This window comes from Macrobrachium rosenbergii, chromosome 56 (assembly GCF_040412425.1).
Source record: "Macrobrachium rosenbergii isolate ZJJX-2024 chromosome 56, ASM4041242v1, whole genome shotgun sequence".
NCBI lineage: Eukaryota > Metazoa > Arthropoda > Malacostraca > Decapoda > Palaemonidae > Macrobrachium > Macrobrachium rosenbergii.
Window position 1 is genome coordinate 43,493,034 of NC_089796.1, and position 14,701 is coordinate 43,507,734.

General features: G+C 35.7%; 1 protein-coding gene across 5 annotated transcripts in view; it reads left to right on the forward strand.

Moving 5' to 3' along the window:
• The window catches only part of LOC136836055 (putative leucine-rich repeat-containing protein DDB_G0290503), a 359,912-nt gene that overhangs the window by 211,618 nt on the left and 133,593 nt on the right, over positions 1-14,701 (forward strand). For all 5 annotated transcript variants that reach the window (XM_067099946.1, XM_067099947.1, XM_067099948.1 and 2 more), the window contains exon 15: positions 959-3,166. In XM_067099946.1, coding sequence (XP_066956047.1) covers positions 959-3,166 — 2,208 coding nt within the window. The remainder of the gene's footprint in view (positions 1-958; positions 3,167-14,701) is intronic.

Below are 14,701 nucleotides of genomic sequence, written 5' to 3' on the forward strand. Positions count from 1 at the left end.
TGGCAAAGATTTAAAAAAAAATCATTGGTACAGTATTTATTAAACAGTATAAATGAGAACAAATTCTACACTAAAGGTTTATGATTTTGTATGAAAAGTTTTACAGTAACAACAGACTAAACAGAGCGCGACCATTTGCACTTTAGAAAGTGAATTGAAGGTTTTGAAAGGAGAAAAGTCTAGTCTGTTGCATGATATTAACACCAAATCCAAAGAGTATATTATTCTTCAACAGCAATTTGCAAAGGATGTAGAGGCATTTATCCAAGAAAAGAACACATTAATGAAAAACCTAAATCTTCGTCTGCAGGAAGACATGAATGTCAATATGTCAAATGTGTATTAGTTGGGACTGGGAGAGATGAATAAGTGTTATAATTTTTTTTCTTCGTTTTATGCAATAAAATATTTGACAACACTATAAAATAAAAAATGAGAATTAATAGTTTCTCTCTCTCTCTCTCTCTCTCTCTCTCTCTCTCTCTCTCTCTCTCTCTCTCTCTCTCTCTCTCTCTCTCTCTCTCTCTAATGGCCTTACTTCTTACTTGATAACTATTAAGCATTTGCAAAGTATTTATTCATACTTCATATAAACATATTGACATTTAAAAAGTATATTTGATGTTGTATAGATCTACATAATTTTTTATTAGGATTGCCCTCCATCTCTTCCAGTTGAATAAGATATTTGCACTGTTGTCCAAGAAAAGGGGTTGCTTAAAGGATATAGAGGGGATTCTTTGGCTGCAGTAACTGTGAAAGAAATTCACTTTTAGAATATTCAATTTGTATGAAATCAGTATATTATTTTAATTTCTTCAGTAAACTGTAATTTAAGCTTGTGTTTTTACTCTATTTCCTCTTGGTTAAAATAGTTAGTTGCACATCAACTTACAAATAATTATAGATTAAACTGATTACTAATACTTTAGTTGATTGTTTTTATTGTATTTTGCAGATTGAAGAAATGACTAACAACCTCAATATGATGCTTGGGGAGAGTGAAAATTTGAGGTCTGAAAGAACAGCTTTACAGGAACAACTGACTAAACAGAGCGCAACCATTTGCACTTTAGAAAGTGAATTGAAGGTTTTGATAGGAGAAAAGTCTAGTCTGTTGCATAATATTGACACCAAATCCAAAGAGTATATTATCCTTCAACAGCAAATTGAAAAGGATGTAGAGGTATTTATCCAAGAAAAGAACACACTAATGAAAAACTTAGAGGAAATGAAAAACATAAACCTTCGTCTGCAGGAAGACATGAATGTCAATATGTTAAAGATTACCGGTGAGAAAGTTGCTCTTGATAAAGCACTGTCTGAATGCAAAAACGAATTTGTGCTAATCAAAGAAGAAAAAGAAAAGCTGGTTGATACTCTTTCTTGTTTAGAGAAGAGCAGCAAAAAGGAAATTGAGGTGCTGAGAGAAGAAAAAGAGAACCTTATTGCAGAGACTTTGAGTAAGGAGGAATGTATAAGAAACCTCAACAAGCAGATAGAATTAGAAAAGAAATCTTCAGAAAATTGTAGGCAAAAAGAATTGGAAGAACTTAAGGAGAAACATGCTATAGAGCAGGAGAACCTGAAAAAAGATTTGCTTTCTGCTAAGGATTTAGTTGTATCTTTGGAGAAAGAGAGAGACCAACTGGTAAATTCACATACTGAAGAGAAGGATACATTGAAGGAGGTTTTCAGAATTAAAGAAAATGAATTGGTTTCTACACTCAGGGAGAGGGAGTCATTAATTAAACAGATGAATGAAGAAAAAGTATCAATAACAGACAGCTTAAAGCTTAAAGAAGAGTCTTTACTAAATTTGGAAGAACAAATAAGAATGACTACAGTTGAGTTTGAAAAAGAGGAATCAGCTTTAAAAAGTGATCTTGAGGTAAAAACCAATAAGGTGGCTGCACTCGAACTGCAGTTGAAGGAATCTCAAGAATCTTATGAGAAAGAGAAGTATATCTTGCTAACTGAAATTGAGTCAAGGGAAAGAACTATGAAGATGATGACAACAGAACAAGGAGAAGCTATTGAGGCTTTCGTACAGGAAAAGTCTCTGCTAAGTGAATGTATCAGGGAAAAAGAGGAGAAGCTCGGTGCATTGCAGCTGGAGCTGAAATTAGTTACAGAAAAACTCTGCTCTGAAAAGAAAGCTTTAGAGATGGAATGTCATGAATTACAGCAAGAACTTGAGAGGACTAAGCTGTTACTAAATGAAGAAAACACTAAAATGGTCCAGGATTTCAAAACTAAAGAGGAAAGATTAGTGGCTGCTCAGAATGAAATGAAAGAAAATTTAGCACTGTTGAAAGAGAAAAATAATATGTTGAATTTGGAAATTAAATCAAAGGATGACTTACTTAATTCTGGAAAGCTCATGTTAGATGAGAAGGTTGATGCCTTTGTAACTGAAAAGGGTGAATTGATGAAGACTGTGGAACTATTAAGAATGGAAATAAATCAACTGACAGATGGTATGAATGATGCTGAGAAGCAGCATTCTCTGTTAGTGGAGCAGTTGCAGAATGACCTTGTCAAGACAGCAGAAGACAGGGATAATTGGAAAGTCACTAATAGCAAACTAACAGCAGAGATTAATGATTTGAAAGAGGAATTAAAACTTAAAATTTCTGTTCACAATGAAGTCTTCACGAAACTCCAGAGTGATATGAAGAGTAAAGTTGATGAACTGAACCAGTACATTTCAGAAAAGGAAAAAGTTATTCAAAATTTACAGGGTGAAAAGAGAGAGGCTGTACTTTTGTGCACCAGTAAAGTTGAAGAACTTGAAGAGAAGATAGCTGAGTTTACAAGGAAAATTGAATCATCAACAGAAGAATTGAAAGAGAAGGAAAAAAGATTTGAAGAGAGGGAATCTGACCTGCGTAAAGAGATTTCTGGCATGAAAGAAGCACTTGCAACTGCACAAATGGAAAAGGAGCAAGAGATGGAGATTAAAAACAAGAAAATAAGTAAACTAAGTTCAGAATTAGATAAAATGGTCAGTGATGCTGCAGGTACTGGTGTAGAATACAAGCAAGCAAAAATTAAACTTGAAGAAGAAATAGCTGAACTGAATAAACAGATTCAGGAACTTGGCAGTGATTTGAAGGAAAAGCAAGATACTTATGAACAGCAGATCACTTCTTTGACTAAGCAAGTAAGTACAGGCAATTTTACTGGTATGATCTATGCTTTGGGTTATGAAAATATATTCCCATACAAGTGTTCAGTGCTGAAAGACAGATCACTGAATTGCTGGTTAACGTGAATACCATGGGGGTTAGAAAATGGTTGAGAAATCCCATGCTTAGCTGAACCTTTTCTTGCATTTGCAGTAAGGTTCTTACTTTTGTTTTCATTTTCATTTACAATCTTCAATATGACAGCCTGTCTCAAAGTTGGGTTTTTAACATAGTACCTGAAGTGTCTCAGCATTGTCATCAGAATGGTGTGTTTATGGTTTTGAAGTGTTTGTAATGGATTTTTGTGTATATAGGTGGGGTCAAGATTCATTTACCTGATTAATACACTTGTTTTATTATAGTTGCGTGAGTATGTAGTACAAACCTGTTTCATTAGTCTCCACACACAACACACTTTTCTCTAATAGACAGAAGGTCATCTTGTGACACTTGCAATACTTGGAACCTTGAGTGATTTGTGATTGTGCAGCACTGTTAACAGCTTTGTCTGGAATTCCCTTGCTTGGTTCCTCATTGTTGGATTGCCCTTTTGCAATCTTTTTCTAACCATTATCTCATTCCTTAGGCAGTAGGTCTTCAACTTACAGCAGGGGATCTGTTCCAGCGCAGCTCTGTAAGTTGATTTCACCATAAGTTGGTGTTTTGCTTGTAACGGTGCTTACAGCACCATAAATTGATGTTTGGCACTGTAACTTCATGTTGCATCAAGTTACAGAGCCATTAACTTGATGCCTATTCTTGCAGTTAGCGCTGTCATTGGTGCTTAAGGTGCTGTAACTTAAATGCAACATCAAGTTACGGTACTGTAAAACGATGTTAACGACACTGAAAAAGCACTGTAAAATCAAATCCATCGTAAGTCAGTGTCGCCGTAAGTCGGTGACGCACTTCAGTATGTGATATAAGTGTGATTTATACACCTATGTCACTGGCTGTGTAGTTTCTAATATTAATAAATAGTTTAAATGGACCATAAAGTAAACATTTTTAACTCGGTGGTTAAATGTGGAGTTGTAAAGAGATACCTCAGTATGGTTTATATTAACCCTTAAACGCTGAGCCTCTATTTACAAAAACGTCTCCCGTATGCGGTGGCGTTCGGGAGTTAAGCGCCAAAGTGGAAAAAAGTTTTTTTCAAAAATCACAGCACACTTAGTTTTTAAGATTAAGAGTTCATTTTTGGCTCTTTTTTCTCATTGCCTGAAGTTTAGTATGCAACCATCAGAAATGAAAAAATATCATTATCATATATAAATATTGAAATATATGACAGCGCAAAAAAATTTTCATATATAATTTTATACAAATCGCTGTGAGCAAAACGGTTAAAGCTAACAGATTATTTTTTTTTTTCTTTGTATTGTACACTAAATTGCGATGATTTTGGTATATAACAAATTGTAAAACGATCAAAGCAACACAGAGAAAATATTATCACAAAATGATGCATGAATCCGTAACGCGTGGACATAAAAAAAATGTTTTTTTCAAAAATTCACCATAAATCGAAATATTGTGCTAGAGACTTCCCGTTTGTTGAAAAATGAAGCCAATTGATTGAATATTACTAGACTGTAAGTGTTTTAGCTTACAATTGCAGTTTTCGACCATTTCGGTCGAGTTAAAGTTGACGGAACGTCGAATTTTTTCTATATCGTAATTTATATGAAAATATTTCAAAACTGATAAAAGCTACAACCATGAGTTATTTTCTGTTGTATTCTACATGAAATTGCGCACATTTTCATATGTAAAAGTTTATGTAACGACTAATATAAAGCGGTGCAAACATTACGACAACATGACGAAAGAATTTCTGAGATGTTCGGCGAAACGTGCGGGACGAAGGAAAATGTTTTTTTCAAAAATTCACCATAAATCGAAATATTGTGCTAGAGACTTCCAATTTATTGCAAAATAAAGGTAAATAATTAAATATTACTAGAATGTTAAGAGTTTTAGCTTATAATTGCGTTTTTCGACCATTTCGTCGAAAGTTAAATTTGACCGAAGGTTGAAATTTTTGGCAGTTATCGTGATTTATGTGAAAATATTTAAAAGTGATAAAAGCTACAACCATGAATTATTTTCTGTTGTATTCTACATGAAATTGCGCATTTTCATATATAAAAGTTTATGTAACGACTAATGTAAAACGATGCAAACATTAAGACAACATAATGAAAGAATTTCTGAGATGTTCGCCAGTTACCGTCGCAGACGTAAGGAAAAAGTTTTTTTTTTTTTTTTTTTTTTTTTTTCCAGAAATTCACCATAAATCGAAATATTGTGCTAGAGACTTCCAGTTTGTTGCAAAATGAAGGTACATGATGGAATATTACTAGAATGTAAGAGATTTTAGCTTATAATTGCGTTTTTTTACCATTTTGGTCGAGTTAAAGTTGACTGAAGGTTGAAATTTTGGCAGTTATCGATGATTTATATGAAAATATTTCAAAACTGATAAAAGCTACAACCATGAGTTATTTTCTGTTGTATTCTACATGAAATTGCACACATTTCCATATATAAAACTTTATGTAACGACTAATATAAAACGGTGCAAACATTAAGACAACGTGAAAAGGATTTCTGGCGCGGACGTAGTGAAAAAGTTTTTTCAAAAAATTCACCATAAATCGAAATATTGTGCTAGAGACTTCCAATTTGTTGCAAAATGAAGGTAAATGATTGAATATTACTAGAATGTAAGAGTTTTAGCTTACAATTGCGTTTTTTGACCATTTCGATCAAGTCAAAGTTGACTGAAGGTTGAAATTTTGGCAGTTATCGAGATTTATATGAAAATATTTCCAAACTGATAAAAGCTACAACCATGGGTTGTATTTTGTTGTATTTTACATGAAATTGTGCACATTTTCATATATAAAACTTTACATAACGGCTAATATAAAACAGTGCAAAAATTACGACAAAATGAAAGAATTTCTGAAATTTTCGGCCGAGTTACCGAGCGGACGTAAGGAAAAAGTTTTTCAAAAATTCATCATAAATCGAAATATTGTGCTAGAGATTTCCAATTTGTTGCAAAATGAAGGTAAGTGATTGAATATTACTAGAATGTAAGAGTTTTAGCTTACAATTGCGTTTTTCGACCATTTTGGTCGAGTCAACAAAGTTGACCGAAGGTTGAAATTTTTTGTAGTCGACGTACGGTATGTCCACTTGGCACCCAACAGACAATTTTAATCGACGTATGACACGTCCAGTAGGCGTTTAAGGGTTAACTGATTTTTGGGAATTTGTACATAGTACTATATATCCTACCGTCAAAAATGCCACAGCCTTGAAAGTGCACCCCGGTTTTGACTAGCACCACTTTGACAACACCAAATTGAACAGAATAATAATTTAATCGATTAAACTACACATAGGACAGACTGTATGAATGAGAGAAAATTATTTAATCTTCACAACCTGAAAATATCTTACATTGTTATCATTAAAGTCTGTCAAAATACCATACGAACATGTTTGTTTCCGATAGTCTTGCTGTAGTAAGATTTATTGGTAATCTCTTTTAAAGGGGCACCTAAACTTTGTAGATTTTATTACTTATGAGACTTGCCAGATTTCAACTGTCACATTTGAGAGAGGTGAGAAATTATAAAATTTTAAATGGAGAATGTGTGGCAGCACAGCACAGGGTGGTGGTAATGGACTTGGAAATAATGAACACAGTATAAGGTAGGGCTGCACATGTCCCATCAACAATCAAGTGGTGGAAGCTGACACAAGGAGGAAGCGAGGCAGGAATTTAAGGAGTGAGTATTGAGGGTGGTTAGATTGCTAGAGGGAGTGCAAGAATGGTGGAATCACAACAGTATGGTGATAGGTGTTGGGGAAGACATTTGGAAAGAAACCTCCTGATTTATAAGGAAACGTGGTGGTGGGATGATGAAGCGAAAGAGATGGTGAAAGCCAAAAAGATCTGGGAAAGTATGGACAGCAAGAGGATAAGGAGAGGTACCAAAGACATAAGAAGCAAGTAAAGAAGGCAGTTGCAGAAGAAAAGGCAAGAGCATTAGATGATATGTTCGAAAAGCTGGAAACACCTGAGGGGGAGAGAAAAATTTACAGAATTGGAAAGTCGAGTGACAAAAACACCAGAGACTACTTCCATATAAAACAGTTTAAGGATGGGAATGGAGTGCTTTCATGCAACAAGGATAAGATAAAGAAGAGGCAGAAAGAATATTATGAACACCTGTTAAATGAAGAAAACCATAGAAAATTCTTTGAAGATGGATTCCAGAACCTTGGCATGACACATACTATTAGCAGGAAGAAAGTAAAAAAGGCACTAAAGAAGATGAAAAATGGTAAAGCAGTAGGACCAGATGGAATTCCTGCAGAGGTGAGAAAGCTTTTTTGTTCCTATCTATAAAGAGAAAGGTGACATCCAGGATTGTGCATACTACAGAGGAATAAAGGTAACCCTTAAACGCCGACTGGACATATCGTAAGTTGACTAAAATTGTCTGTCGGGTGACGAGTGGACGTACCGTACGTCGACTACAAAAAATTTCAACCTTCGGTCAACTTTGACTCGACCGAAATGGTCGAAAAATGCAATTGTAAGCTAAAACTCTTACATTCTAGTAATATTCAATCATTTACTTTCATTTTGCAACAGATTGGAAGTCTCTAGCACAATATTTCGATTTATGGTGAATTTTGAAAAAAAAAACTTTTTCCTTACGTCCGCTGCCGTAAACTCGGCCAAAATTTCAGAAATTCTTTCATCATTTTGTCGTAATTTTTGCACCGTTTTATATTAGTCGTTACATAAAGTTTTATATATGAAAATGTGTGCAATTTCATGTAGAATACAACAAAAATAACTCATGGTTGTAGATTTTATCAGTTTTGAAATATTTTCATATAAATCACGATAAGTGCAAAATTTCAACCTTCGGTCAACTTTGACTCAACCGAAATGGTCGAAAAACACAATTGTAAGCTAAAACTCTTACATTCTAGCAATATTCAATCATTTACCTTCATTTTGCAACAAATTGGAAGTCTCTAGCACAATATTTCGATTTATGGTGAATTTTGGGGAAAAAACTTTTCCTTATGTCCGCTGTAAACTCGGCTGAACATCTTGGAAATTCTTTCATCACTTTGTCGTAATGTTTGCACCGTTTTATATAAGTCGTTACATAAAGTTTTATATATGAAAATGTGCACAATTTCATGTAGAATACAACAAAAATAACTCATGGTTGTAGCTTTTATCAGTTTTGAAATATTTTCATATAAATCACGATAAAGAGAAAAAATTCGACATTCGGTCAACTTTAACCTGACCAAAATGGATGAAAACTGCAATTGTAAGCTAAAACACTTACAGTCTAGTAATAGTCAATCAATTACCTTCATTTTGCAACAAACGGGAAGTGTCTAGCACAATATTTCAATTTATGGTGAATTTTTTAAAAAAACTTTTTTTTACGTCTGTGCGTTATGAATTCATGCATCATTTTGTTGCTTTGATCGTTTTACAATTTGTTATATACCAAAATCATCACAATTTAGTGTACAATAGAAAAAAAAAATAACTCATTAGCTTTAAGCGTTTTGCTCACAGCGCGATTTGTATACAATTATATATGAATTTTTTTTGCGCTGTCATATATTTCAATATTTATATATGATGATGATATTTTTCTTCATTTCTGATGGTTGCATACTAAACTTCAGGCAATGACAAAAAAAGGAGCCAAAAATGAACTCTTAATCTTAAAAACTAAGCGTGCTGTGATTTTTTTAAAAAGACTTTTTTTCCTCTTCGGCGCTAATTCCCGAACGTCACTGGCATACGGCAGACACTTTTGTAAATAGAGGCTCGGCGTTTTAAGGGTTAATGCCTCACACCATGAAAATTTGGGAAAGAATAATGGATCAAAGAATTAGAGAAGAAACCTGTGTAGGTAAAGAACAGTTTGGTTTCATGCCAGGGAAAGAAACAACAGATGCAGTGTTTGTTCTCCACGGGAAAAGCAGAAAGGACTGCATTTAGTATTCATAGATCTGGAAAAGGCATATGATAGAGTACCACACCAAGAGATTTGGAAGTGCATGTGAATAAAGGAAACACCAGAGAAGTATGTGAGGTTGGTCCAAGATATGTATGAAGGAGCAAAAATGCAGGTTTGAAGCAGTGTTGGGTCAACTGAATGGATACCAGTGAGAGTTGGTTTACATCAGGGATCTGCTTTAAGTCCATATCTTTTTGACCTGATAATGGATGTGTTATCTTAAGAAATAAGAGATCAGTCCCCTTGGTGCATGTTGTTTGCTGATGACATCGTGTTATGCAGCACCAACAGAGGGATAGTGGATTCAAAACTAGAGCAATGGAGGAAGGTACTGGAAGGCAGAGGTTGAAAGATCAGTAGGAAGAAGACTGAATACCTAAGTTGTAATGAAGATCAAGACTCCAAAATTAGTATGGAAGGGACAAGGTTGAACCGAGTAGAAATATTTAAGTATCTTGGCTCAACAGTGGCTGATGATGAAAATTTGAATGTAGAAATAACACAGAGTGCAGGCTGGTTGGAAAAATTGGCGAAAGATGTCAGGTGTCTTGTGTGACTGCAGAATCAATATAAAGGTTAAAGGAAGTGTATATAAGACAATAGTGAGACCAGCTTTGATGTAAGGCGCAGAAACTTGGCCGATAAAGAGAGTGCAAGAGAGGAAATTGGATGCAGTAGAGATGAAAATGCTCAGGTGGATGTGTGGAGTAACAAAAATGGACAGGACCAAAAATGAAAGAATATAAGGAACTACTAAAGTCTTAGAACTATCAAAGAGGGCCAGGAAAGAAGGGATGAGACATATGTGGGGAGGAAAGTGATGCAGATGGAGGTGCCTGGTGGGAGAGCAAGAGGAGGACCAAAGCGAAGGTGGATGGATGTAGTTAGAGAAGATCTGAGAGACAAACAATTGTCAGAGGACGATGTGTTTGACCAATCCAGGTGGGGGAAAGCTGTCAGAGCATTGACCCCACATAGAAGTGGGAAAAGATGCAGAGAAAGAAGAAAAAGACTTGCCTGATTTTAAAAAATCTGGAAATTATGATAGGGTTATCGTACAGTGGGCCAAGTGCCCTCTTGTCATTAGTGGATAACCTACAAAGTATGGTCAGGGTGAACATACGGAAGCAGCCAAGGCTTTCCTGTGAGGGTGGATGGTGAATCAGTTAGCAAATGGATTAATATAGGCCTGTGAAAAGTATAACTGTTGGCCTCTAGGACACACAGTAAATGTAAAAATTATTTTGGGAAAAGATAGTGTATTCAGTACTGTACTGGGAAAACATGGTACATTTATTTAAATTTTAGTGCCAGTTTTCTTGTTAAAGTGTTTCATTGTCACTGTCATAAACATTTTATTAATATGGCTTTTTAGGGTTTAAGTGCTTTCATCATCACTGTAAAAATATTTGTCAACTTTTTCCTCTTGAGTTCAGCTCTATGAGAGGTGAGTATTTTGACTCAAAGGTCTGATTAAAATCACAATATAAAAAGGAAGTAGACCCTCTCTTGAACAAGCCCTGTTAAATAGGATGGCTGCATAATTTGAGTTAATTTTATATTGAGTCCTTAGTTTTCCTTATAATTCTTTTCTCTTTTGTGTTAATATTGGACAGTAATCTGCCAGTATTCATACTTTGGTAAAGAGAAGTACATTAGCAGCTTACTTAGAGTAGTCTTTACTCTCTTTACAAAAGAAAGTAGTGAAATACAGTGGGATAAACCTGTAGCATGTAACAGCAGGTGTCTGGCAGATGGATTCCAGAGCTATACTTCAGTATTCCTTTTGGTGTTTCTCTGGTCGCTGATGTTCTAATCAGCCTGATGCTCATTATCAAGATGGGTAAGACAGTTCTGGAGACAAGAGGTTGTGGGTGTTGGTATATATAAGGGGCCAGCTTTGTGGGTGGGAACAATGCTGAATTCTCAAGAGTTGCTTGGGGATTATTGTCCCTGAGAGAAGCCTCCTCCCAGACACCATTGGTTGCACCCTATCCTCTGTTTGAGCGTTGGAGGATATGGGAGTAGGGGTGGTTTTACTGGGAGGATCACTGCCAGTGGATGGAGGCTCCTGATTGGTTTGCTTGCCAGGGAAGCTGGCAGGCTGTGCCCTTTGTGCCGATGTTGGCTGTTATTTAGACTAGGCTTCTCTCTCACAATGTGTAGGGCTTCCAGGAGGCGTAGGTGGTGATGGCCGTACAACCGACCATTGCTGCCTACACCTTCTCTTGATTGGAGAAAGAACCTGTAAATATGCTGGGTATTGTATGAACATTGGACAGTTATTCTTCAATATTCACTTAGAGGAGAAAAGACTTACGAGGAAATTTAAGAAGACTCAGTAGAAAATTAAGTCTACTAGGAATGATAATAATAATAATAACAGCATTATTATTAATATTCTCTACATGATGGGAAGAACGTGAAAAGCAGATAGCGCATTGTGGCCATAATAATAAGAAGAATACAGTCCAACCTCTTAAATCCAGGAACCTTGGTACCAGGCCACTGCCGGACCACAGAAAATCCCAGAATATAGAATACACCCCAAGAAATTAAGCCCATATGCAAACATAGTCTTGCAAGCTAATTCCTCATACAAATAGCCTAGTTGCTGACTTAGCCTGCTTCTTGGCTAAGTTCTGACACCACTTTTTTAATTTTATTACTTATATATATTTCACTTATATGATTTTATAACTTCATACTGTGTAATTTTTTGTAAGTCTACTTTACTGAACTCATTTCGCCTACATTCCCGAGTTAGTGTAACCATAAGTCAACTACTTAGCTTTTCTCAGTGTCTGCAGAATATTATCGATGACTTACATCTCCTAAATTTACTATCTTCATGATTATTGCTATTAGTTTCTTTATCATTTATTTTGATTGTAGATGGTAATGAAATGACAAAAATAAAGAATGAATTTTGGCAATCACTCAGTGCATTCACCATCAAAAAGTAAACAAAACACACCACCATCGATTGAGGAAAATGAACACTAAACATTTGCTAATGGAGGGGAAGGATAGAAACATTTTCTAGCACAGATAAAGATTTACGCTTGCGCGTCGTACCTCTTATCATCATCTGATCACTTCGGTGGCATATCGAATGGGTAAATATACAGCTACAGGCAGTCCGCAGTTATCGGCGGGGTTCCGTTCCCGACGGTGTGACGATAACCGAAAATTGCCACTAACCGAAAATCAGCGATAATAGCCCTGATCTGGGGACTGCCTGTATATAAAAGAAATGAGGTCTTTCAAGCACTCTAAGAGTAAGGAATTTGTCTGCTGCCAAATGTCTCACTTGTTTTGATTGAAACTTTTGACTTGGTTGAGCCTTCTTAAATGGAATCTTTAAAAAAATATATTTATGCATTTAAATTTAATTTTGAAAACACATTTGACTTCACACATTTTCATTATTACTAACAATTATTTTCATAAAAACAAGAGAGATATGGCATAATTTTTGCTGTCAGGAAGTTGTAAACAATATGTGGCACCGTCCTCGTGGCCGCTCAATGAACTAATGGTGGCTGATTCGAAATCGAGTCAAACCATGGGAGTTCCCGGACCACAGAATGCCAGTTTTAAGAGGTTCAGCTGTAATAACGTTATTTATGGAGTAGGCCTTCTTGTAAACAGTTTTAATTGATAAATCATGACTGCATCAGCAGTTCAATTTATACAGATACTCCTCGCTTTACAACATATCTGTTTAATATCCACTCAAACTTATGACCAGCTCTCAACCAGTTGGCATTGTACATAGTAGGAAAACTATACATTACAAGTAAATTACAGGGTTCTGTAAGCAGTTCTATGAATGTTTGTCTGTCTTATTTACCCCCCTCCTCTCTTGCTTTGTGTATGGTTATTTTATTCCAAGTTTTGATGAAGGAACACCCCATAACAAACTGTGATTATTCTGTAACATAACTGTGTTCTGCTTTGTACAACATTAATCTCATCTTCTATGGGTTCTTTACAGAATTCTATTTTGGTTATTGCATGTTCTACATCCACCAGTTTCATGTCTACAATTTCACTTCTAATGTTGTGTCTGCCTAATCTACTTCTTCCCTTCATGGCTAGAATACATGCTTTCTTAACCAGAGTACCATCATCCTTGCAAATTACATGTCCGGACCACTTGATCCTACATTCCTTGGCTTAATGTGTTATTCTGTAAACTCCCACCTTTCCTATTTAACTTCCAGTTCTTAACAGCGGTGACAATTTAGGATCCGTCTCTACATTCTTATATCTTTCCTTTCCAGAGCTCCTTTTCCTCTCTTCTTTGCTTTACCCATGTTTCTGTGCCATACAGTAGCACTGGTCTGGCTGATGTTTTGTAGACCTTAATCCTAAGTGTCAAAGGAATCTTATCAGGAATTACTCCTGAAAACCTTTTTCTACTTAGCTTAACTTTTTTTTTTTTTTTTTTTTTTTTTTTTTTTTCCTTACCATGAACAGTTTTTTAAGTATTTTTTATATAAGCAGAGAGACTACTTTTAGGTGTAATGTATTTGCCACTCAGCCAGCCAGTTATATTACATAAGTGTGTGTGTTTGGCATGGCGTGGGGGCAGGGTTTCACTATGACAGTATTATCTTAGCCAATGAAGTCTTCAATCCTCCACCCCTACTACTCAGGAGCACAGCCTAGCCCAAAATTGTAGGTCTAGATTTCCCCACTATTTCTGGCTGTAAGCAGTTGATAAATAACCCATAAACCAATCTGGTAACCATCGTGACCGTGTATTCACAGATGTTACAAGTATTGTATCTTTTGGAGTAGGTTCACGAGAGGGTTCATCTGATCACTGTTCCATTATTGTTAATGTGAATATGGCTCAGATTGTTCCAAGAAAGCTATATTTGAAATCACAGGCCAATTGGGATGGTATTCAACATGATCTAATTTAGCTCAGGTGGAGCGATACTTATAGAAGTCTGAATATTATTGAGTGTTTAAATGATCACCTTTGGACTGTTATTGAAATGAGAATGCCTTCTAAAATCCTTAAGTTTTGTCTTAGAGTTATGCCTTGGTGTAATGCTCCATGTAAGCGTGCTTATCACAAAAGACTAGAAGCTAATCATTTCTGGAGGAACACTCTATCAGGCTTGTTGTGACAATTTCATTGAGCTTAGAAATCAAGCTCAGGTTTTCTATGAGAAAGCTGAGAGAGCTTATAGTGATGATGTGAAGAAGCTCTTGCTTTTCATTGGTGATTACTGTAAGTGGTGGTGTACCCTCAAGTCATCTCTCTGAGGTTGATTCAAGCATGCTACCCCTTGTAGGAGCTAATGGAACTGCTGTCTACTGCCTTAAACAGAAGGCAGAACTTTTGGCTCAAGTCTTTGTGAGAAAACAGTGTGGTGAGTCTTTGGTATAGCCTCAGCCATGCCT